A 26,651-nucleotide genomic window follows, 5' to 3' on the forward strand; every position below is an offset into this window, starting at 1 on the left:
AACTTGAGAGGTAGAGGTTCGATTTTCTCTTTTTGGAAGTGGTCATTGCACAAATAGTGTTTTCCTGTCCAGTTCCTCCTTCATTTCAAAGCGGGCTGATTCAGTATCTGAGGAGTCGTGAACAATGTTGAACTTTGTTTAATCATCAGCAAACATCCTCACTTCTGATGTTATGATGGAAGGAAGGTCATTAATGAAGTAGCTGGAGATGTTTGGGCCTAGGACACTATCCTGAGGAACTTCTACTGAGATGTCCTGGAGCTGAGGTGACTGATCTCCAACAGCTTCCTGCGTGCCAAGGACTCCAATCAGTGGACAGCATTCCCCACCCCAATTTTAATTGATTACAATTTTGCTAGGCTTGCTGGCACCACGCTTAGCTAAATGTGGCCTTGATGTCAAGGGCTATCACTCGCACCTCACCTCTGGAATGCAGGTTGAGCGAAATTAATTCTGATTTCTCTCCACAGACGTTGCCAGGCGTGCTGAGTTTTCCCAGCAATTTCAGTTTTTGTTTCTGATTTACAGCATCCGCAGTTCTTTCAGTTTTTAATTATATCTCCCAGCATGTTGGTCAAAATGTTGTTGCTCAACCAACATCTCAAACCAGTCAGAATTCTGAGGAAAGTCAATCACATTGAATTAAAAACTTGCGTTCACTCCACAGATACTGCCAGACCTGCTGAATTTCTCCAGCAATTTCTGTTAATAGATTTTGAATAGGTTGGTGCATTGTGGAGGCTGAATACTTCTGGAAAAAAAACACTTGAGTCATTAAAATATATATTCAACCTTAAAACTGATGGGGACAAAGTAAAGGAATCAAACATATGATATGTAAAGGGAAAAGGTAATGGATATAATGAATGTCGAGAAAGGGGAATACAGCAGGGTTTTGAAATCGGAAGTGCAATCGCGGATCGTACAGACGGTGTTTGGGCAGCTCTGGCGAACCATACTCGAGAGGGTGTGAGTGTGTGTGAGAGAGGGATAGAGACAGGGCCCAGGAGAGAGAAAAATAAAGGGATAGAGAGAGAGGGATAGTGAGAAGGCACGGGGGGAGGGAGGGAGATAGAGACAGGGCCTGGAGAGAGAGAGAGAGAAGGATAGAGAGGGGACCCGGGGAGAGGGAGAGAGAGAGACAGCGAGGCCCAGAGAGAGAGAGAGGGACCGGGAGGAGAGGGAGAGCTGGGGACCATCGGGGGCAGCAGCCCGGGGCCGGGTCAGGGTCAGGGGGCCTGAAGCATCCAGAGCCGCGTCTCTCTGTGTCTGTGTGTGTGGGTGCAGTGACAGGCTGCAGGTAACTGTAACATGCACAAACCTGACATTACCTGCTTTGGGGGGACTCAGTGCAGAAATGTGGTGTCCTTTCTTTCAGCAAACCCCTCTGGCTGCTGACTGCCAGGGGCGCTTCCTCCTCCTCCCTCACCCTGCACATGGAGCCCATCTTCCCCTGTGCAGATGTACACAGTGTTCATTGGCAACACCTCTGCTCTTGGCTCACTTGTGGTTTTTACAGGCAACGTGTGACCCAGAATTCCACCTGCATTGTGGTTCTGTGCCTGTATTAGCTGCTGCTATCCAGAATTTTGCATACTTGTCTGTTTTTGTGAAATTTTTGTAAATGGGAATGTTAGAGTTGATCTTTCCTGTCTCTCCAAACACAGGACTGACCTCCGTTAGTAGGAGGAAGTGGGGCAGAATATAGAAGGGAATTACTGCAGATGCTGGAATCTGTACTGAATACAAAAAGTGCTGGAGATCAGGATACTGCTTGACCACTCTGGTCTCCAGTATTTTTTGTTTTCAGTCAGGATGTTGGGACAGCACTGGGAGCCGTTCAGTTCAATTGTTCTTCAAGGTTCTGAAACTATCCTCATGGCTGCATTTAGCTGTGTACCCCAATAGCTTTCTGTAGTGGCTGCATGCAGAGCTATATTCTGCAGACTAGACCCACTATCACAGTGCAAAGTGTTTGTTTCATGTGACTCCTATGAAATGCCTCGGGTTTTCATACACAGTTTTCACACCTTGGCTTTTACTTCTTGATTGGTGATCAGGTGGGGGTCTTATCAGGGATGATGTCCACATATTTTGAGATTGGATGTGAAGAAGTGGGAAATTTGAAAGTTCCCTCCCCAGCAGTGTTGCTGGCATTTCTAGTTGTAAGTAAGGAGCTGAATGGAGCACCAACTCAGGGCGGGATTCCAGGCCCAGATCCTTATAGCTTCTGTAGGAATGAGGATAAATGGAAGCTCTCCCCAGTGATAAATAGCAGCTCCAATCTATCTATGCTTAACGTTGTGATTGATCCTCACTCAGTATGTCATCTCATGATTTGTCAAAACTGAGAAACAATTTGAATGTACATAAATACACAGCTTTTTTTCAGTGTTAGCTTAAATGTAATGTTTGGCAGGAAGTGCTCCCTAACTTTGTCACAAAATCAATTCATGCCTATGAGTCTTTTCCGCACTTAACTTTGACAGTCTTTGTGTGTAACTTATTTTTATGATTCCTTAAAAACAATGAATTTTTTGTTTTAAAAATTTCACAACAGCAAGAAAGACCTGCCAGCCAAGTGGTCTACAATGGTTTATTTTGTCATGTGGACCTCTACCCATCTGAAATCATTTAACTGTATCAGTACCTCGTTTCAGTGGTTATTACCTGTATCAGTGGTTATTAAGTCCTATCTGTAATCATTATTGATTTTAAAATTCATTGTTTGCAGAGTCTAAAATGAGCATATTTGGAACAAGTGGAGGGTTTGGAACTGGGAGCATGTTTGGAGGGACAACAACTGACAACCACAATCCTATGAAGGTACGGTACATTAGGGGGTATACAGCACTGGTACTGAATCTGTTTTGATACAAAACAGATAAGTAGTCACTGCAACTGTATATTAAATGGAGAAATGTTATGAATAGTAAGTTTCTTTTTTTTGTCAGCTTAGGCTCAGTCGGTGATCCTTCCATCTATGGGTTAAAGACCAACACCAGGGACTTGACTGACCATTGACTGAGGGAATGCTGCTGTGTTTGCACACTATGCTGGTTATCACAGCGTGGCATTATTTAAATATGAGCAGGTGTATTCTTGGTAATATATATGTGGATGTTGTGGGAGCTTGCCAAATTTTCTGCATTTCAACTTTTGTAATACTTCAAAAGGGCTCATTAGGTTGCATTAGGATTAGATGTTGACGATTGCATAAATCATGACCACTCTTCCCTATAGTTGTTTCATTGAAGAATGCAGTTAATTTTTTTTGTGTGCATCTCCTTTAAATGTTTTCACAGCCACCCATATTGGCAGAATAATTTGAAGAGTGTAAACGATAACACAGTTTAGAGAAAGCATTGGTTACACTTGATTTTCAGTATATGTATTTACATATTAGGGTTTCCACTCAGATCACTAAAGATCATAGTTCTTGATAAAGATTAATGTTGCTAACCTTTTGTGCTTGACTTCAAAATTGTGATCTTCTGTGGAATGCAACTGCAATGTGAAGTGTCTGTTCTTGAACAAGAGCAAATCAACATGATAATTGCCAATATTTAGGTATTATTTAGCAATGTGTTTTGTGAGTAAAGTGGTGTTTTGTTTTTCCTGATAAATGTCATCTTTTCAAATCTAGGCTTTCCTAATAGGGAAAGAAGACAGTTTCTTAGTTGGAGAAACTATTTCTTATTGTGACTCCATTTTGAGGCTTTAAAATGTGAGAGCAGGGGCCTGTTGGAGTTGGAACACAGTTGTTGTGACTCATTCAGAGCTCATTATTGTGGTTGTCATCACACAACTTACAGCCACACCATTTCTGATTGTGACCTCACTTTGGGGAGGCAATGGCTTGGTGGTGTTATTGCTAGACTATTAATCCAGAAACTCAACTAAAGTTCTGAAGACACAGGGTCAAATCCTGCCATGGCAGATGGTGAAATTTGAATTCAGTAAAGAATCTGGAATTAAGGGTCTAATGATGCCCAAGTTGGAAAAGCCTATCTGATTCACTAATGTCCTTTAGGGAACGAAATCTGTCATTCTTACCTGGTCTGGCCTACCTGCAACCTCAGACCCAAAACAACTGTAGTTGACTCTTAACTGCTCCCTGGGCAATTAGGGATGGGCAATAAATGCTGACCTAGCCAGAGACGCCCACATCCTCTGAGTGAATTAAATAACTTTGGGAAGCCCTCACTTATAGAATTAAACCTTGGTGGAAACCTCTACCTTCATTTTTGGGATTTTGGCACAGAGTTGTTATGGTGTAGTGGAAAAGTCATCCAAAGAAATGATCTAAAAAACTCAAGTTCTTGGTTCAAATTCTCCTCTCTGGCTGTCATGTTAATTGATTCTGTAAGTGATTCTCTCATCTCAAGGACTGTCCCTCTCCATTTGGAGCTGCTATCACCAACCCCTCTTTAAATAAATCTTAACTTTCTATCCCTTCAAACAACTAGCCTGTCTCCAAACTCCATTTCTGTCTGAACCATGCTTATTGTTCCTGCATTTCTACCCTGCTCCAAATTAGGTTTATATCCTGCCAGTCTCCTGAAACTGCCCTTAACACAGTCCTGTGTGGCTCTGACCAGGGTCCCTCTTCAGCTTTTTGCGGTTAGTTGCTCATCATTCTTCAGAGATGCCCCTCTGTTGCCCAACTGGGTGGGACTGACCTCAGCTGGTCCCAACACAGCAAGAGAATCAATTGTTTTAGCTCATCTTTCCTTTCGTGCATCATTCCCTCTGGTGCTCTCAAATGTCTTCCTCCTATTTCTCAACCAAATGCTGACCCTTGGCAGCACCATCTGAAAACATGATCTCCTGTGTTACAGAGTCATACCCCATGGGAACAGACCCTTCGGTTCAACTTGTCCACACAGACCATGTCTAAAAACTAAACTACTCCCACTTGCCTGTGTTTGGCCCATATCCCTTCAACCCTTTCCTATTCATGAATTTATCAAAATGTCTTTTAAAAAATGTTGTAACTGTACCTGCATCCCACAGGTACATGCAGTTTTACTTCACTCCCCTGATCTCACTGCCTCTGACTTGGATGAGGAAAGTGAATGAATGTACTAGAGCCAAGTATTGGAATGGCCACAAAAATAGATGTAAAAGCAAGGGGTGAGGATGACACCGAGCCTACTGATGGGTACAGACAAGTTAGCTGAGTGGGCTAAAATTTGGCAAATAGAATATACTGTGGGAAAATGTGAAGTGGTGCACCTTAGCAGGAAGACTACAGGAGCTGAAAAGTATTGAAATGGGGAAAGACTGTAGAAGGCTACAGAACAGAGATTTGGGAGTTCTCAAGTTTAAATTTTAAAAAGCTAACATCCAAGGTTAAACAAATAATAGAGAAGACAAATGGATTGCTCGCCTTTATTTGAAAGGGAATGGATTATAAAAATAGGGAAATCTTACTAAAACTATACAAATCATTAGTCAGACCACATTTGGAATACAGGTCATTCTGCTATAATGTGTCAATTGTATTTCTTTGTAATCTTGCACTATGGAAAACCGCTATAGAAAATTGCACTGCAGAAGGTTGCTAATAGGAAATCAATGTATCATTTATTAGAAACTTTGTGTTATCCAAATAACGTCCACAATCCGTCAACTGCGTTATAGCCTATTCGCACTGACAAAACTTGCGTTAGAGCAGAATGACCTGTACTGTGAACAGTTTTGGGGCCCCTTGTCTTCGAAAAGATATACTGGCATTGGAGGCAATCCAGACAAGTTTCACTAGGCTGGTTTTGGTTATGAAGGAACTGTCTTCGAGGTGAGATTTAGTAAGTTGTCATCATTGGAATTTAGTAGAATGAGAGGTGGCCTTATCAAAACATGCAAGGTGCTTAAGGGACTTGACATGGTACATGCGGAAAAGTTATTTCCCCTTGTGGGAGAAATTAAGACCATTTAAAAAAAAAGGAACAGCAATAAGCCATTTGGTCCCTGGAGTCTGCTTTGCGATTCATGGCTGATCCGATATTCCTCGTAACCACTTCCCTGCATTTTCGTCATAATCCTTGGTTCCCCGACTGATCAAGAATCTATCTCAACCTTAAATATACACAAGGACTGTACCTCCACAGCTTCCTGTGGGGTGGAATTCCAAAGACACTCAACCGTCTTAGAGAAGAAATTCCTCCTTATCTCAATCTTAAATTGTGCCTCCAGTCCAGGACTCACCCATGATGGGAAACATCCTCTCAGCATTTACCCGGTCAGACCACTTAAGAATTTCTGTATATTTCAATGAGATGACTTCTTATTCTAAATTACAAGGAGTCTAGTCCCAGCCTGTTTAACCTTTGCTCATAATCTCAAAAGGCATAATCTGAAGAGTAAGGAGTCATCCATCTAAGAAAAAGATGAGGAGGAGATTCATGAGGGTGGTGAATCTGTGGTCATCTTTATCATAAAGAACTCTTGAGGCTGGATTGCTAAATATATTCAAGACTGAGATAGATAAAATGTTAATCAGTAAAGGAATCGAAGATCATGGAGAAAAACCAGGAAAGTAACTTATCAGTTCAGACATGATCTCATTGAATAGTGGAGAGTCTTGATGGGTGGTTGCCTTGCTTGTGTTTCTTCATCTTACAGGCCACTTGGCCAACACCCATTATTTAAAGAGGAGAAGTTTCCTCCAAGCTGTTAAAGCCGTTGTTTACCATCTCTGCCGCAAATTCCATCTTTTTCCTGGCCAGATGTCTGAAGCTGTACCAGACTGTATGCAACATTGCTGTCCTATTTGAGATGAGCATTTGTTCTGAAACCAAGATGATATGCTTTCGCTGTCAACGTCACCTGACAATGCCCCATCACAGCTTACTTGTGGTTGAAATCTTCATCTGTGTCTATGTTACATTAAATTTGACTATTCCACTGCTTTCCTGGGCAGTCTACAGTCTTTTACCTGTCATAAACTGCAGCACATCCAGAATTCTGCTGCCCACTCAGACTAAGTCCTATTCATCCATCATCTTTCTGATTGTTGACCAACATTGGCTTTGGACCTGTTTGAAAATTCTCATTTTGGTGGTAAATTCCTATCCATGGTCTCACCCCTCCTTGACACTCTAATCTTTTCCTAGCTGTAAAACTCTCCCAGATCTCTACATTCTTCCAATTCTGGCCAACCTCAGGTTTAATTCAGCCAACAGTGGTGACTGTGCTTTCAGCGGTCTGGGTCCCAAGATCTGTGATTATCTGCTGCTAAACCTTCCTGCTTTTCTCTCCTTTGGAGAAGCCCATTAAAACTGCTGGCTGTGACCAAGTCTTTGATCATTTGTCCTACTATCCCTTTCTGTGGCTGTGCCCTATGCTATTTAAAAAGAGGGAATTTTGAGAAGATTTGTAGCTCAGGTTGAGGTTCCGGATGTAGGTTTGCTCACTGAGCTGGAAATGTAAATATACCCATTTATAAATAGAAAGCGGGCTACACCACCAGTGCTTCAGCGGAGGCTCACTGATGATGTTATCTAGTATGGTGATGAAACGTCTGAAAATGAACCTTCCAACTCAGTGAGCAAACCTACAACCAGAACTATTTAAAAATGTTCCTGTGATGCACCTCAGGAAATTTGTAATGTTCAGATTTAAGTATAAGTATTTTAAATCCTTTTATAGCATATTCATGAATACATGGGCACCTTTATATCTTTTGTGACAACTTTTGAGGGTATTTTCTTTTTTGCACCTGAATTATTTCACACGAGTATATGATTTGTACAAGTGAAATTGTCTGTAAACAGAAAATGCAAGTGTCTGTTCTTAAGATAAAGGATATTAAGTAAGAAACATCTGCTCTGAAAATAGCATAAATGTGATCAACTGTTTTGTTGACCGGTGTTTGTCCAGCAGAATGATGAGGTACTTCTGAATTTTACATTGACCATTGCTGGGGAGGACATGGAAAGATATTGAACAGGGGTGTTCAAATGAATCAGAAGCAGGTCTTGTACACATCTAATCTGCGTTTAGTCTCTTTAATATAAAGACTACACAGCGAGCAGCAAATACAATGTGCTGAATTAGAAAGGGGACAGCGAGGTTGATATCTCAAATGGAAGAAATACTTGGTGCTGATGCAGAAGCATTGTGAAGATAAATGGGCACTCATTGTATCTCTTATGGTTGCATGAAAGATGCCAAGGAAAGGGCAGCTGGATGTGGGGAATGGAGAAAAGAAGGGGAAAGGCACATGTTGATGGGACTGATTTGTTTGCAGATTGGCATCTGGAGAAGAGGGAGCTGGTAGGACAGAAGGACAAATGTGACTTACAAACAAACATGCATGAATGTGTGGAGGAACTGGCGTGCTAATGTGGTGTGTAGATCTCAACTGGGGTGGGTGGGGGTTTTGAAATTGATCTTTTCAGTAACTCCTCGGAGAAGTGGAATCATCTGAATAAATGTGATAACTTTGTATGTAGGTCAATGGAAAGCATATTGTAGGAATGCAGGAGGGAAAGAAACAGTCAGAGATAATTCACATGAATGTCAAGGATGCTGTTGATGGATGAGTGGTGAACCGGTGATTGACCATAAGAAATAGAAGCAGGGTAAGTTGTTCACCTTCGGGCCTGATCTACCATTTAATAGGATCATGGCTAATCCAACATTCCTCACTTTCCTGCATTTTTCCTAGAACCTTTGATCCCCTGCTGATCAAGAATCTATCTATCTCAGCCTTGAATATACACAAGAACTCTGCCTCCTCAGTCCTCTGTGGCAAGAGACTCTCATTCCTCTTAGAAGATAAATTCCTTCTCATCTCAATTTTAAGTTGACGCTCCTTAATTCTCGGAGAAAGTGAGGACTGCAGATGCTGGAGATCAGAGCTGAAAAATGTGTTGCTGGAAAAGCGCAGCATCCAAGGAGCAGGAGAATCGACACTTCAGGCATAAGGGCTTATGCCCGAAATATCGATTTTCCTGCTGCTTGGATGCTGCCTGACCTACTGCCCTTCTCCAGCAACACATTTTTCAGCTCCTTAATTCTAGACTGTCCAGTGAGAGAATGCATCTTCCCAGCATTTACCCTGTCAAGCCCATTAAGAATCCGAAATGTCTCAATGAAATGATATGTGCATTGAATGCAGGGTTGGGCCGAACAGAGCTAGTGGAGGGAACTTGTGCCTGGAGTCTGAAGTCATAGGGGAGGCCCTTAAATGAGTTTTTTGCTTCAGTATTCAGTAGAGAGAGGGTCCTGGTGATAATGAGACCAGGTTAACAGGCTTGAACAGATTGATATTAAGAAATTGGATGTGTTGGAAATTCTGGGAAGCAAGGAATGATCTTTGCATCCTCCCTCGCCACTGGAGTAGTACAGATGATTGGAGGGAGGCGAATGTTGTTCCTTTGTTCAAGAAAGGGAATAGGGAAATCCCTGGGAATTACGTCTGTGGTAAGAAAGGATTCTAAGAGATAGGATTTATGACCATTTGGAAGTTTGATTAAAGATAGTCAGCGTGGCTTTGTGAGGGGCAGGTCATGCCTCACAAGCCTTATTGCATTGTTTGAGGATGTGACAAGAAAAGTCAACGAAGGTCTAGCAGTGGATGCGGTGTATATGACTTTCAGTCAGGCATTTGATAAGGTTCCCCAATGTAGGCTCATTCAGAAAGTTAGGAAGTATGGGATACAGGGAAATTTGGCTGTCTGAACACAGAATTGGCTGTCCGGAAGGAGACAGCGAGTGGTAGTGGATGGAAGGATTTCTGCCTGGAGGTTGGTGACCAGTGGCGTCCTGCAGGGATCTGTTCTTGGGCCTGTGCTCTTTGTAGTTTTTATAAATGACTTGGATGAGGAAGTAGAAGGGTGAGGTAGTAAGTTTGCAGATGACCTAAAGGTTGTTGGTGTTGTGAACAGTGTGGAGGGATGTTGCAGGCATCCTGACAAGACATTGACAGGATGCAGAGCTGGACTGAGAAGTGGCAGATGGTGTTCAACCTGGATAAATGTGAAGTTTTTGGAAAGTTGAATTTGAATGCAGGGTTAAATCTTGGGATCCACGTACATAGTTCCCTCAAAGTTGCCATCCAAGTTGATAGGGTGGTTCAGAAGATGTATGGTGTTTTGGCTTTCATTAACAGAGGGATTGAGTTTAAGAGCGTGAGGTTTTGCTGTAGCTCTGTGTAACCCTGGTCAGACCACACTTGGAATATTGTGTGCAGTTCTGGTCACCTCATTATAAGGAAGATGTAGATGTAGATGTAGAGAGGGTGCAGAGGAGATTTACCAGGATGCTGCCTGGATTGGAGGGCTTGTCTTGTGAAGAGAGATTTCATACTGGACAGAAGAAGGAAGAGAGGTGACTTGGTAGGGGTGTACAAGGTAATGAGAGGCATAGAGAGAGTAGATTAGATTAGATTAGATTACTTCCAACAAGTTCACACTGACCGTCTGAAGAGCAACCCACCCAGACCCATTCCCCTACATTTACCCCTTCACCTAACACTACGGGCAATTTAACATGGCCGATTCACCTAACCTGCACATTTTTGGACTGTGGGAGGAAACTGGAGCACCCGGAGGAAACCCACACAGACACGGGGAGAATGTGCAAACTCCACACAGATAGCTAGAGATTTTTCCCCAGGGCAGAAATGGCTGTCACAAGGGGATCATAATTATAAGGTGATTGGAGGAAGGTGTAGGGAGATGTCAGAGGTAGGTTTTTTGCGTAGAGAGTGGAATGCACTGCCAGCGGTAGTAGTAAAGTCAGAGACGTTTGGGACATTTAAGCGACTGCTGGTTAAACATATGGAAGACAGTAAATTGAGGAGTGTCAAGGTTAGGTTGATCTTAGATTAAGATAAATGCTCAGTGATGTCTTGGGCCGAAGGGCCTGTACTGTGCTGGACTGTTCTATACTCCTGAAGTAGAGTAGGAGAAACAGCAGCACCAAATTCAAGATATCAGAGAGAGAAGATCTGAATAGAAATGGAGCAGTGGCTGTTTCACATGTACAGAGAATGCTGGAGGCACTCAAAGTCTGGCAGCATTTTGGAGAGAGGAACAGCATTAACATTTTGAGTCCAGTAACTTTTCAGAACTGAAATGTTACTTCTGTTTCTCTCTGCACAGATGTTGACAAGATTGTTGAGTAACTTCAATGTTCTATTTGTTTCAAATTTCAAACATTTACAGTATTTTGCTTTTATTTGTCTGTTCCACATATCCAGTCTTACTTGATTTTTGAGGTTAATTCTTTATGGATCCATCCAAGAGTGTGATTTAATAAAGAGGATTCTGTGAAGGTTGTCTGTAAATAATTCATGTTTTTATTTGAATGCTACATTGTTGAAATGCTACATTCAATTTTCTTATTATTTAAGAGAAAGGTGAAAGTGAGAGCAAAGAGGAGGTCAGCGAGGATGTTACAATTGATGCAAAGTTTAGCATGTGAAAGCTTGTTGACTTGAGAAAGAAAAGCTGAGGGATTTGTAGAGGAAATGGAACAAGTCATGATTTCAACTGCAAGTGAAGGGAGGAAGGAACGTATAATGTTTGTATACGTAGAAAATAGGAGCAGGAGTAGACTTTTCAGCCTGCTCTAAAATAGATTGGGCTATTGTAGAAAAATAGTTCCATTTGCACTAGGTCTGGTGTAAATCCTGCAGAGAAAGCCAACCAACAGTTTATTATGTCGAGTATATTGAACAGTTGTGTTCTGATGTAACAATGTTGTTTCCACAGGATATTGAAGTGGTGTCTCCTCCTGATGACAGCATCAGCTGCCTGGAGTTTAGCCCTCCAACGTTACCAGGAAACTTTCTCATTGCTGGATCCTGGGCCAACGATGTGAGTAATTGATCTAATGGTGATGCCTTTATTTATGGTGTTCTCTGTCTTGCTGCTTTCTGCACTGTCTTTTTGGTAAGCTTCCACTTCATGTCATTGTATGATAGCTAAGTTTTATACTCCTAAAAAACAGGAACAGGATCTAACCATTTGGTCTAGTGAGCCTCTTTCACCATTTAATATAGTCAAGGGTGATCTTTGGCTTCAACTCCATTTTTCTGCTTCTTTGCCATGTGCTTTGACTCCATGAGCATCCAAAAATATCTACGCAATTGAGCATCATCTCTGGGATAGAGAATTCCAAATGGACATACTCCTTTAAATGTCTCATAAACTCAGTGTTAAATGATCAGTCTCTTCTAGGCTTTGGAACCAACTTCTGTGCCAAGCCTGTTCAGATTCTGGTATTTTCCACAGGCCCAATTTACATGGTTCACATCAAATCACACTCCAGATGCTCAGGTGTGATTCTCCATCATAACCACCAGTCTCCGACTAGTCAGCAGGTGCCCACATTGCAAAAGCAAAGGACTGTGAATACTGAAATCTGATGTAAAACACAAAATGAAGTGCTGGAAGCATTCACCAAGTTAGGGCAGCATCAGTGGAGAGACAAGTAGTTCATGTTTAGGATCTGTGACTTTTCATCATAACTAGAAAGTTTGAGAGAATGGGTTATAAACATATACGAAAGGGGTAAAGTGAAAGTATGAAAGGAATTCCTGTGAAATGTGGAAGGCAGGAGAGAATAAATGACAAAAGAAGGTGGAAGGCTAGAGGAGATGATATTGGCACAAATCCATAAAAAGAGAGATGACTGTGGAGGAATTATAGATGGCAATTTACTCCATTCCTATCTCCTTTTCCAAGCTGCCGTACTTGTTTATAATCTGCTAAATCTTTAATTTCTCCACATTTTATCAAAAAATCATTAACCCGAAACATTGACATTGTTCTCTCTAAAGTTGGTGTCCAATCTGCTGAGTGTTTTTCAACATCCTTTGGGTGTTTTTCAGATTTACAGAATCTGCAGTATTTTATTTTTAATTTTTGTCTTGTTTTTATCTAAGACTGAGGTATTCTCAAAATTTCCTCAGAAACTCTGTCACCTCCTAGGGGAAAACTCATGATATGTACACTTTGGAACTAAGGACACAGGAAGGAAAAAAGGATGAGATCCTAAAGGGGGAGTATAGGAAGTTGGGCAGGAATTTAAAAAGAAGGTCCTGGAGGTTAGTAATGTCTGGATTGCTCCTGGTACTACGAGTTAGTGAGGGTAGGAATAGGAGGATAGAGTAGATGGATGTGTGGCTGAGGAGCTTGTGCAGGGAGAAGGGTTCACATTTTCGGATCATTGGAATCTTTTCTGTGGTAGAAGTGACCTGTATAAGAAGGACAGATTGCACCTGAATTGACAGAGGACTAATGTACTGGCAGGGAGCTTTGCTAGAGCTGGTTGGGAGTATTTAAACTAGTAAGATGAGGGATGGGGTAACGAGGTCAGTCTGAGGCTGGTACAGTTGGGAAAAGGAGCAAGTTAAACAGGGCAGGAAGGAACAAAGCAGAGAGCGAGGTACGGGCGGCACGGTGGCACAGTGGTTAGCACTGCTGCCTCACAGCGCCTGAAGACCCGGGTTCAATTCCCGACTCAGGCGACTGACTGTGTGGAGTTTGCACGTTCTCCCCGTGTCTGCGTGGGTTTCCTCTGGGTGCTCCGGTTTCCTCCCACAGTCCAAAGATGTGCGGGTCAGGTGAATTGGCCATGCTAAAAATTGCCCGTAGTGTTAGGTAAGGGGTAATGTAGGGGTATGGGTGGGTTTCGCTTCGGCGGGTCGGTGTGGACTTGTTGGGCCGAAGGGCCTGTTTCCACACTGTAAGTCTAATCTAAGTCTAATCTAATCTAAATTAACCTGCATTTTTCTAATGCAAGAGGCCTAACAGATGAACTACAGGGCATGGTTAGGAACATGGGACTGGGGTATCATAGCAATTACAGAAATGTGACTCCGGGATGGACAAGACTGAGAGCTTAATGTTCCAGGATAAAAATGCTATAGGAAGGTTAGAAAGGGGGTCAAGAGAGGAGGACGAGTGGCATTTTTGATTAGGGATAGCATTACTGCTGTACTGAGGGAGGATATTCCTGGGACTACATCAAGGAAGTTATTTGGGTGGAGCTGAGAAATAAGAAAGGGTGATAGCTTTATTGGATTGTATTATGGACCCCCTAATAGTCAGCAGCAAATTGAAAAACAAATTTGTAAGAAGCTGATGGTCATCTGTAAGAAAAACAAGGTGGTAATGTTAGGAAATTTTAACTTTCCAAACATAGAGTGGGACTGCCATTGTGTTAAGGGTTTAGATGGAGAGGAATTTGTTAAATCTGTACAAGAAAAGTTTCTGATTCAGTGTATGTCTCTACTCGAGAAGGTGCAAAATTAGACCTACTCTTGGGAAATAAGGCAGGGCAAGTGACTGAGGTGTCAGTGGGGGAGCACTTTGGGGCCAGTGAACGAATTGTATTAGTTTTACAATAGTGATGGAAAAGGGATAGACAGGATCTAAAAGTTAAAGTACTGAATTGGAGGAAGACCAATTTTGATGGCATTAGGCAAAAATTTTCAAAAGTTGATTGGGTGCAAGTGTTCACAGGTAAAGGGATGGCTAGAAAATTGAAAGCCGTCAAAAATGAGATAATGACAGTGCAGAGACTGTATGTTCCTGTTAGGGTGAAAGGCAAGGCTGGTAGGTGCAAGGAATGCTGGATGACTAGAGGACTTGAGGATTTGGTCAAGAAAAAGAAGGAAACATACGTCAGCAGAGATCAAGTGAATCCTTAGAAGAGTATAAAGGCAGTAGCAGGAGAAATCAGGAGGGCAAAAAGGGCAAGACATAGCTTTGGCATATAGAGTTAAGGAGTGTCCAAAGCAATTTAATAAATACATTAAGGTCAAAAGGGTAACTAGAGAGAGAACAGGACCCCACAAAGATCAGCAAGTCAGCCTATGTGTGGAACCACAGGAGATGGTAGGGATACTAAACAAGTATTTTGCATCAGAGTTTAATGTGGAGAAGAACATGGAAGATACAGAATGTGGGGGAAATAGTTGGTGACATCTTGAAAAATGTCCATATTACAGAGGAGGAGGTGCTTTATGTTTTAAAACACATAAAGATGGATGAATCCCCAGTACCTGATCAGGTGTATGCTAGAACTCTGTGGGAATCTAGGAAAGCGTCTTGCTGAGATATTTGGATCATAGATAGTCATAGGTGAGGTTTCGGAAGGCTGGAGGTTGGCTAATGTGGTGCCACTATTTAAAAAAGGTGGTAAGGAAAAGCCAGGGGAACTATAGACCGGTGAGCCTGACGTCGGTGGTGGGCAAGCTGTTGGAAGAAATCCTGAGGGACAGGATTTACACTTATTTGGAAAGGCAAGGACTGATGAGGGATAGTCAACATGGCTTTGTGCATGGGAAATCATGTCTCAGTAACTTGATTGAGTTTTTGAAGAAATGACAAAGAGGATTGATGAGGGCAGAGCGGTAGATGTGATCTATATGGACTTCAGTAAGGCTTTCGACAAGGTTCCCCAAGGGAGACTGATTAGATTAGATTAGATTTTTTTAGATTACTTACAGTATGGAAACAGGCCCTTCGGCCCAACAAGTCCACACCGACCCGCCGAAGCGCAACCCACCCATACCCCTACATTTACCCCTTACCTAGCACTACGGGCAATTTAGCATGGCCAATTCACCTGACCTGCAGGTCTTTGGACTGTGGGAGGAAACCGGAGCACCCGGAGGAAACCCACGCAGACACGGGGAGAACGTGCAAACTCCACACAGTCAGTCGCCTGAGTCGGGAATTGAACCCAGGTTGCTGGCGCTGTGAGGCAGCAGTGCTAACCACTATGCCACCGTGCCGCCCCTAGCAAGGTTAGATCTCATGGAATACAGGGAAACTTAGCCATTTGGATGCAGAACTGGCTCGAAGGTAAAAAACTGGCTCAAGAGTGGTGGTGGAGGGTTGCTTTTCAGACTGGAGGCCTGTGACCAGTGGAGTGCGACAAGTATGGTGCTTGGTTTGCTACTTTTTGTCATTTATATAAATAATTTTGACGCGAACATAGGAGGTACAATTAGTAAGTTTGCAGATGACACCAAAATTGGAGGTGTAGTGGACAACGAAGAGGGTTACCTCCGAGTACAATGGGATCTTGATCAGATTGGCCAATGGGCCGAGGAGTGGCAGATGGAGTTTAATTTAGATAAATGTGAGGTGCTGCTTTTTGGAAAGGCAAATCAGGGCAGGACTTACACATTTAATGTTAAGGACCTGCGGTGTGTTGCTGAAGAAAGAGACCTTGGAGTGCACATTCATAGCTCCTTGAAAGTGGAGTCTCGGTAAGTGAAGAAAGCTCTTAGTATGCTTTAGTATGTTGGGTAGCAGTGTTCAGCATAGGTGTTGGGAGGTCATGTTGCGTCTATACAGGGCATTGGTTAGGCCTCTTTTGGAATGTTGTGTGCAATTCTGGTCTACTTCCTAAAGGAACAATGTTGTGAAACTTGAAAAAGTTCAGAAAAGTTTTACAAGGATGTTGCCAAGGTTTGAATGTTTGAGCTATAGGGAGAGGCTGAATAGCCTGGGGCTATCTTCCCTGGAACGTTGGAGGCTGAGGGGTGACCTTATAGAAGTTTATAAAATCATGAGGGACATGGATAGGGTAAATAGACAAAGTCTGTTCCCTAGGTTGGGGGAGTGCAAAACTAGAGGGAATAGCGTTAGCGTGAGAAGGCATGGATTTAAAAGGGACCTAAGGGGCAACTTTGTCATGCAAAGGGTAGCGCTTGAATGGAATGAACTGCCATAAGAAGCAAGGGAGGCTGGTACAATTACTGCATTTAAAAGGATACATGAATAGCAAGGGTTTAGAGGGATGTGGGCCAAATGCTGGAAAGTGGGGCTAGATTAATTTAGGATATCTGGTCGGCATAAACGGGTTGGACCAAAGGGTCTGTTTATGTGCTGTAGATTGCTATGACTCTATATAATGGTGATTACAGAGACATTGCTGCAGGGTGGTGAAGGAGGAAAATTAAACATCCAGACATTCCAGGGGTATTAATTATTTAGGAAGGATAATATGGGCGGCACGGTGGCACAGTGGTTAGAGACCCGGGTTCAATTCCCGACTCAGGCGACTGACTGTGTGGAGTTTGCACGTTCTCCCCGTGTCTGCGTGGGTTTCCTCCAGGTGCTCCGGTTTCTTCCCACAGTCCAAAGATGTGCGGGTCAGGTGAATTGGCTATGCTAAATTGCCCATGGTGTTAGGTAAGGGTAAATGTAGGGGTATGGGTGGGTTGCGCTTTGGCGGGTCGGTGTGGACTTGTTGGGCCGAAGGGCCTGATTCCACACTGTAAATAATCTAATCTAAAAAAAAGGACAGACAACAGAGGGGTGATGGGCTGGTGATGCTACTAAAGGACTAAAAGCAATTCAATAGTGACAAAAAAATGATGTGGAATCTGATTGGGTGGAGACGTGAAACAGCAAGCTACACACATTAGGGATGATCTCTTGGGCACCAAATAGTAGTGAATATGGAGGCATTAAACAAGACATCAGTGATGCATGCAATAAAGGTACAACTGTAACCATGGAAGATTTTTATTTACGTACATTTTGGACAAACCAAATTAGAATGATATTGTAGAGGAGGATTTCCCAGCATTTGTACTTGATGGGTTTTTATAATACCAACATAGGTGAGGAACCAACCAGAAAACAAGTTATCTTAGATAAGATATTCTTCTAGACTTCTTCAGTCAGGTGAAGTTCAGATAGTTCAATGTCATACTAGGGTCCTGAATCTGAATAAAGGGAAACACTAATGTATGATGCGCAAATTGACAGGATAGATTAGAGGATCTTAGTGAAAGGGTTGATAGTGACAGACAATGTCTAATATTTAAAGAATTTGTGCATGATTTTAATAATTATTCATTCCTGTCTGGTGCAAAAATAATATAGGAAAAGTGGGTTATAAGGCAAATAATGGGTAGTGTTAGATTCAGAGAGAAGACTTATAAAATTGCCTGAAAATGCAGCAAAGCTGAGGATCAGAAGCATTTTAGAATTTAGCAAAAGAGGACAAAAAGTTTGATCAAGAGGGAGAAAATAGAATACAATGGTAAAATTATAGGGAGCCTTAAAACATGTCATAACAGTGTCTAAATATGTGAAGAGAACAAGATTAATAAAGACAAATGTAGGTCCCTTATAGTCAGAAGCCAAGGCATTTATAATGGGAAACAAAGAAACAGTAGAAGAACTGAAAATGTACTTTTGGTGCTGTCTTCACAAAAGATGGCACACGTAACCTACCAGAAATATTAAGGAGCCAAGAGTCCACTAAGGGGATGAAATTGAAGGGAATTATAATTAGTAAGAAAACGGTACTTAGGATATTAATGAGGTTAAAGGCTGACATATCATCAGGGCTTGATAATCTACTTCCCAGAATACTGAAGGAAGTACCCCTGGAAATATTGGATGAATTGATGACCATCTTCCAAACTCCATACTGTTGAGCAGTTGCTACAGATTAGAAAGTGGCAAATATAACCCACTTTTTAAAAAGACAGAATAGCAAACCAGTTAGCCTAACATCAGTCCTGAGGAAAATGATAAAGTCTACTATAAAAAAACGTGATAAGAGAACTCTTAAACAAAACCAGCATGGGTAATGAAAGGCATATCATTCCTAACAAATCTACTGGATTTTATTTTGGAGGATGTTACTCATAAAATAGTTAAGGGAGAACCACTGGATATGGTGTATTTGGGTTTTCAGAAAGCTTTTGATAAGGTCCTACATAACAGGTTAGTTGAAAATCAGTTGACAAACAGAAACCAGTGAGAATAAATGTTTTTTTCCCCCACATGGCAAGCAATGACTAGTGGTGTACCCCAAGTATCAATGCTTGGACACCAGCTATTCACAGTAATATGTAAATGGCCTGGATGTGGGAACCAAATGCAACATTTCCAAGCTTGCTGACAATACAAAACTGAATGGGATTGTGAGGAGGATGCAAGTAGCGTTTGGGGTGATTTAGACAAATCGAGTGTGCAGGTGCAGTACAATGTGGCTAAATGTGAAGTTACACACTTTAGTATGAAAAACAGAAAGGAATAGTATTATTTATATGATGGCATATTGGGAAATGTGTGTCCTTGTACACTGGTCAATGAAAGTACTGGGCAGTTAGAAGGGCAAATATTGTGCAGAGGAATCTTGATTATTGGAATATCAATTCCTGAATTTCGGATTATCCAAAGGAGATCTCGAGGTCCCTCAAAGAGGTAAGTGAATTTGTTTTACCTGTACTGAAGAACGTGTGAAAACGCTGGCAGAAACAAAGAAACACAAGCAGCTCAAGCAACAGTGACTAGATATTTTTAGGTAAGGTTTAGTTACACAGCCCTTTGCAACAGTAAATGTTTTACAGTAATCCTGTCACTTTACCGGGCCGTTAATGAAAAGAAAATTGGCCAAGAAAGTAAACATCTGCGAGGTGGTTCTGTCACCCGAGTTCACAGAAACTGACAAATGCTCTTGCAATCATAGAAGCAGTTCGGGACCTTGTTTAATGGTGGGATTTAGTATACAATATTTATGTGATGGTAAGTCCTTCTCGGTTTCACCTCTAATTTGCAGAATGCAAATATTAGTTTGTTTAAATAGCATACTCATTAAAATTAAAGATTTAAATAAATTCTCCAGTAGAGTACAGCATTAGATCAATGTGGCTTCTCTTATTTAAGGTAAAGTTGATTATCCGAATGATCAATTATCCGAACAAAATAGTGCCCACCCATCTCGTTTGGATAATCAAGGTTCCTCTGTACAGGTGTTCATTGTAAGAGGATTTGAGTTTAGAAGTAGAAAGTCTTACAGGGCCTTGCTGAGACCGGACCTGGAATATTGGGTACAGTTTTGTTCGCCCTACCTACGAAAATGTATACTTACCATAGAGGGAGTGCAGCAGAGTTTCATTTGGCTGATACTGGGAATACCAGGGCTGTCAGATGAGGAGAGATTGGTTCAATTCGGTCTGTATTTACTTAAGTTCAGAATCATGAGAGGGGATCTGATTGAAACTTATAACATTCCAACAAGACTGGACATACTAGATACAGGGAGGATGTTTCCCCTGGTGGGGGAGTCTATGACCGGGGACATTAGGTAAACCATTTAGGACTGAGATCTGTAAAGATTTCTTCACTCAAAGCGTAGTGAACCTGTGGAATTTTATACCACAGAAGACTTGGAGACAAGTCACTGAATATATTCAAGAAAGACGTTGAAGGTAAGGGGAGAAAGCGGTAATATTATGGTAGAGGATCAGCCAAGATCATATCAGATGGCAGAATATGCTCAGAAGTCTAAATGGCCTACTTCGGCTCTGGCTTTCTATGTTAGGCAGGTTACTTGATATAGGTCCATGGTGTCCATTTGACATGGTGGGTAAGGGTTTATGTTAGTTCATTGGCCATGCTTGTTACAACAAATGTTTTCATCTTGACTTCCCTCACATTGTCCTCAGAGAGATTTTCAGTCATTAGCTGCTCACTTTTGCACTTACGTTCTTTCATCTAAATTTCTGAATTGTTTTGGTTTTCTCTCTTTGTGAATGATACTGTTAGCTGAATTGTTAGTTCATTATTACTACTTTTTGATTTGCGCAGTGTTGTAGAAACTTTGTTTTTATTTTTGAAGGTACGTTGCTGGGAGATTCAGGACAGTGGACAGACCGTTCCAAAGGCCCAGCAGATGCACACAGGTCCAGTGTTGGATGTCTGTTGGAGTGATGTAGGTCGATTAAATATTTAATATTGCAAATACATTTTGTTCTATTCTGTATTTATCAAAATATCCAGTCATGAAAGTAGGAAATTTGATATACTCATCTTTCTAGATTCTTAGGGCAAAGAATACAGAATCAGGTAAAGAATTGCGTTTGAATTGGTATACAGAAATTGTAGTTATTCAAACAGGAGTGGAATGGTACTTCACACTGGAATGGGCTGCATTCTCTCCCTAGTTCTTTTTGTTACTTTGGTTTCTCAAATGAGGAAGAAGGTTTTCACCTAGATGGTGGTGGTAATCTGCTTGTAAGAGTAGTGGAGGCAGAGATCCTCACAACACTGAAGCAGTATGTCAGTGTGCACTTGCAATGCCAAGTCATACAATGCTATGGGCTAGGTGCTGCAAAATTGACTTAGAATAATCAGGTGGTTGTTTTTGACCAGCATGATGTGATGGGCCGGAAGACTTCTCAGGCAGCGTTCTGCTAACTGTTTTCATGACCTTACCTACCGGCACTGCTATTTTTAAAAGGCAGGCTGACATTTGTTCTCCACATGTCGCCCCTGTGAAGAGAAGGTGGGCATACTGTTGAACAGCTACAGTATATAAAGCTAAAGTACACCTAGTATTAGCTGGAATTTCAGGATTTTGACTGAACAGCAGTGAAGATGATCACACTCTCATTGGTCAGCAAGCCTTAAGAAATAGTGCTAACTCGTTACAGAAGGAGCTTTTGAACATGATACACAAGAATAAAATGTACCAAAATAGCCTTAATGGAGGTTAATATGTACAATGAGTAAGAGGGTTTATTAAAATTGTGCCATGATGTGCTTTCATGTCATATAGTGTGTATGGAGTGTTCACATTGTGTGAGACTGCATTTAATCTTGTACAGTAATATGTCTTTGTATCCTTAAAGGATGGGAGCAAAGTGATCACAGCATCATGTGATAAAACTGCAAAGATGTGGGATCTCAACAGCAACCAGGCAATACAGATTGCACAAGTAAGTAGAAACGATGGTACTTTTGAGTGGAAACTGGACAAAAGACAAATGAAATGGGGCCTTTTTGTCTCTTTTAGATTGTAGATTTTGTTGTATTCCTTTCAAAATCATAAAAGTCCGCAAGCGTGATAGACTACTAAACTGGTGATCAGCCTTGATGTAGACTGTGCATGTTGTCAATTTGCACATGTAGTTCCAAACAATATTGGGGACCAACAGTAGCTGTGCAATGGTGTCACACAGACTGATGTTCACAATTTGCCACTGGCAATTTCCAGTGGGCTCGGATGATTTACGAAGTATAAATTACATATTGAGTTTAGAGGACTGTGGGATGATATGGTCATGTCATTTAACTGATAATAGAATTGGTATAAAACAACTGTTTTGGTGGGGAACCTAGCACAAATGGGCACATCTGTAAGGTGAGGTCCAGATCATCCAGGAGTGAAATGAGGAAGCATTAATTCACACACATGATCATAGAATTCTGGATCAATATTCCAAAAGGGTGAATTTAAAGTTTTGAGATTATAATTGTTCTGAAGAAGAGAGATATTTAACTTGAAATTTTCATTCTTGTTTCTTAGTCCACAGCTACAGCCAGAATACTTAACAGTGCTTCAGGTCTGGCAGTATCTGTGGAGAGGAAGTAGAGTTAACATTTCAGGTTCAGTGACTCTTCTTTAGAAGTCTGCAGATGGGTCACTGGACCTGAAATGTAAACGATGCTGCCAGACCTGTTGCATTTTTCCTGCAGTTTTTGTTTTTACTTCAGATTTCCAGCATCTATAGTTCTTTGCACCTCTTCGTGTTTACCGCAGCATCTGCTATATTTTGCTTTTATTTTGTTGATGGATTTCTGTTTGTCAAGGGATATGGATCAGAGGTGGGTAAATGGAGTTGACATGATCTAATTGAGGAACTGGATGACCTCCTACTGTACATCAATACAACTCCTGGGAAAACCAGCATCTTCTCTAACAGTTGGAGTTTTCTGTAACAAAACGTCAGTCTTCCAAACATGACCTTTTTGTTTGGAGCCTGGTGGAATTAAAATGTGATTTGTTATTTTTCACAAGAGAAGGGGCAAAAAATAGGCTGCATAGTATAAAGAAAAATCCTAAATGTTTGAGTTCTCTAAGTAGTATAGCACTAGTAATAATATCTATTTGAACCACAGCACGATGCTCCCATTAAAACCGTCCACTGGATCAAAGCACCTAACTACAGTTGTGTAATGACTGGAAGCTGGGATAAGACGTTGAAGGTATGAACGCAATATTTGTGTTGATATTAAGCTTGTAATTGTCATTCATTCTGTTATACAGCAGCACAGGCTTTGTGTGAAAACAAAATGTTATCCATGAAATGGAACAGTCACTGCCAAGTTGCCTTGGAGAAGGTGGTGATGAGCTGTGTTTTTGAGTTGCTACAAACAATGCTGTGAAATCACTCTTAATGAGGGAATTCCAGAATTTTGACATAGTAACAATGAAGGAACAGCAATAAGCTGGGTTGCTATGTGACATGGAGGAACTTCAAAGCAATGCTGTTTCCATTCAGCTACTGTCCCTATATAAAACAGCAGCCTGCAAGTATTGTAGGCAGGCTTCTTCTGTTTCTCAATTCTAGCAGTAACTGAGGAGCAGGTCCAGTGGTACTAAAGACAGTTGTAGAAACTTCAACCATGAGACCTTGCTTGAAATTGGCCAACTCAACACCTTGGGAAAAACTAGAAAAGTATTTATCTGATACATGTTTAAGGAACAGGCTATAATGTTAAATTGATTTTTGAGCTCATGTCTTTAGGTAGTGAACAGTGCATAGTAGAGCAAGGATGTTAATTGCTGCTCTTGTATTTCAGTTCTGGGACACGCGTTCTCCAAATCCCATGCTGACATTGCAGCTGCCAGAGAGATGTTACTGTGCTGATGTGGTAAGTAGTTGCCTATATATGTTCTTCTTAGAATTGCCATGTGAGATCGCTGGTGGTCCATGAAGCAAAGCTGAGTGCCACTCACTAACCCTGACTCTACAAATTAATAATAAATTATTTAACCCGGAATAATGGACTGAAGAGGAACAAACTATCGGTGAACCATTGTTTATGTTATATCTTCATAATCTTGCCCTGTGAACCATGTAAAGTAGTGCAAAATACATTGTTTTTTTGATTTGCTGACTATGACTCGAGCATGCTTTCCCCAGCCCTAACCCATCTTTATAACAGTTGGTAGAATGGATCATCCAATTTAATGGCTGAGTGTATGGAATCACACCTTGTAAGGTGATGCTGGGGGCAACAAACCCTTCTGAACAGCCCACTGAATGACAGCCCAGAATTTAATTGGACTGAGGTTCAAAGTTTGAATTTTCTAACTCCAAGACAAAAATGCTACCACATGCCAACTGGTTAACTCTGAAACTGCATATTGTATCTGATTACCTTTGTGTTCAGGAGCATGAATTTAAACTATATGGTTGGGGCAGGGGGGAAAGACTGGAAAATTCCTAATGTTGTCCCCTTGTTTAAGAAGGGTAGCAGGGATAATCCAGGTAACTATAGGCCCGTGAGCTTGATACCAGTGGTAGGGAAGCTGCTGGAGAAGATACCGAGGGATAGGATCTATTCCCATTTGGAAGAAAGTGGGCTTATTAGTAATAAGCAACATGGTTTTGTGAAGGCAAGGTCATGTTTTGCAAACTTAATAGAATTCTTTGAGGAAGTGACAAAGTTGATTGATGAAGGAAGGGCTGTAGATGTCATGGACTTCTGTAAGGCATTTGATAAGGCGCCCCATGGTAGGCTGATGGAGAAAGTGAAGTCGCATGGGGTCCAGGGTATACTAGCTAGATGAATAGAGAACTGGCTGGGGGCAACAGGAGACAGAATGGTGGGAGAGCGTTTCTCAAAATGGAGAACTGTGACCAATGCTGTTCCACAGGGATCCATGCTGGGCCCACTGTTGTTTGTGATGTACATAAATGATCTGGAGGAAGGTATAGTTGGTCTGATTAGCAAGTTTGCAGATGACACTAAGATTGGTGGAGTAGCAGGTAACGAAGGGACTGTCCGAGAATGCAGCAGAATATAGATAGATTGGAGAGTTGGGCAGAGAAATGGCAGATAGAGTTCAATCAAGGCAAATGTGAGCTGATGCATTTTGGAAGATCTAACTCAAGAGTGAAATGTACAGTAAATGGAAAAGTCCTGGGGAAAATTGACGTACAGAGAGATCTGGGTGTTCAGGTCCATTGTTCCCTGAAGGTCAATAGAGTGATCAAGAAAGCATGCTTTCCTTCATTGATTGGGGTATTGAGTACAAGAGCTGGCACTCATGTTGCAGTTATATTGGACTTTGGTTCGACCACGTTTGGAATACTGTGTACAGCTCTGGTCACCACATTACCAAAAAGATGTGGATGCTTTGGAGAGGGTATAGAGAAAGTTCACCAGGATGTTGCCCGATATGGAAGGTACTAGCTATGAAGAAAGATTGAGTAGATTAAGATTATTTTCATTAGAAAGTTAGAGATTGAGGGGAGGAACCTGATTAAGATTTACAAAATCATGAGCGGTTTAGACAGGGTGGATAGCAAGAAGCATTTTCCCAGAGTGGGGGACTCAATTACTAGGGGTCACAAGTTCAAGGTGAGATGGGAAAGGTTTAGTGGAGATATGTGTGGAAAGTTCTTTACGCAGAGGATGGTGGGTGCTGGAACGCGTTGCCAGCAGGCGTGGTAGAGGTGGGCACAATAGAGTAATTTAAGATGTACCTAGTCAGAATAGGCAGGAAACAAAGGGATACGGACCCTTAGAAAATAGGCGACAGGTTTAGATGGAGGATTGGATTGGTGCAGGCTTAGGTAATTTCCTTTGTTCTTTGAAGGGGCATATCTTTGCTTCTGCACCTTACTGAATGCAGACTAATTGTTAAGTAATTAATTAAATTAATGAATTAATTAAACTAATTAGTTAATTCCAGACATTTTTTCTTAAGTAATAGTGTTTGGAAGCTAACACAATTGAGGTTCTTTTTACAAAGCTCTTTTACTCATAATATACACCTTTAACAATGAGGTGGAGCAATGAAAATTTGTATTCATAGTTAATAAATTATGAAAATATTTCGAGAAATTTGAGATTTATACATTTTTATGCAGTAATTAACTGCAGATCTCTTGTACTAAAGTGTATTACACAAAGTGCTGTTAGAATGCTTTGTTGTGTTATTCAAGTAAATGGTCATACAAGATTCCTTACTTTTGCCATCACTCTCTCTCTTTTAAATTACAGTTGTATCCAATGGCTGTGGTCGCCACTGCAGAGAGAGGCCTGATAGTTTATCAGCTCGAGAACCAGCCGTCAGAATTCAAGAGGATAGACTCTCCTCTCAAGCATCAGGTACATTGCCAGCTGCAGCTGCCTGCAGGATAAAGGGAAGCATTCCAACAGCAGGAAATGTGCCTTTCTATGATTAATATAAACTGCTGCGCAGGGCTATATATGCCTAATGCACCTGCTCCTCTTTATTATTTGGAATTTCGGGTTTCTTGATGCATTTCTTACTATTTCCCCATGTTTATTTTTAGCTGTTTACTGTTTCCAGTCAACCTGAACTTTTATCTGTAAAATTTGTCCCTTTTTTTTTAAAAAAAAGAGAGGCAATTCAGTTGGAGTATTTGCCACATGGCTGACTCTCTTGGATGTCTTCTGTAAGTGCATCTTGCGTATTACAATATAAATCCATCTCTGGAGAATAAATCAACACCAATCCTACATCGATGGTATTTGATTATCAAATCATTTACTAAACTGAGCTATCTTTATCTGTGAGCTTGGATAGCAAAATTTAACAGAGAATGTGACTCTGGGGAATCTGCTCCTAAATTGCAGACTGTTTACTGGAGAGGGATCAGGAATTGGTTA

General features: G+C 41.4%; 1 protein-coding gene across 2 annotated transcripts in view; it reads left to right on the forward strand.

The window, feature by feature from the left end:
• Positions 1 to 978: 978 nt before the first annotated feature.
• The window catches only part of rae1 (ribonucleic acid export 1), a 39,749-nt gene continuing 14,076 nt past the window's right edge, over positions 979 to 26,651 (forward strand). Inside the window, exons 1-8 of one of the 2 annotated variants that reach the window (XM_060836236.1) lie at positions 979 to 1,300; positions 2,735 to 2,826; positions 11,727 to 11,831; positions 20,620 to 20,712; positions 21,632 to 21,718; positions 22,902 to 22,988; positions 23,586 to 23,657; positions 26,019 to 26,126. In XM_060836236.1, the coding sequence (XP_060692219.1) occupies positions 2,743 to 2,826; positions 11,727 to 11,831; positions 20,620 to 20,712; positions 21,632 to 21,718; positions 22,902 to 22,988; positions 23,586 to 23,657; positions 26,019 to 26,126 (636 nt within the window). In that variant the 5' untranslated portion in view covers positions 979 to 1,300; positions 2,735 to 2,742. Of the gene's footprint in view, positions 1,301 to 2,209; positions 2,322 to 2,734; positions 2,827 to 11,726; positions 11,832 to 20,619; positions 20,713 to 21,631; positions 21,719 to 22,901; positions 22,989 to 23,585; positions 23,658 to 26,018; positions 26,127 to 26,651 lie in introns of those variants that run through there. The other variant, XM_060836237.1, reaches the window with a different exon arrangement.

Source organism: Hemiscyllium ocellatum, chromosome 15 (genome assembly GCF_020745735.1).
Source record: "Hemiscyllium ocellatum isolate sHemOce1 chromosome 15, sHemOce1.pat.X.cur, whole genome shotgun sequence".
In the NCBI taxonomy this organism is placed as follows: domain Eukaryota; kingdom Metazoa; phylum Chordata; class Chondrichthyes; order Orectolobiformes; family Hemiscylliidae; genus Hemiscyllium; species Hemiscyllium ocellatum.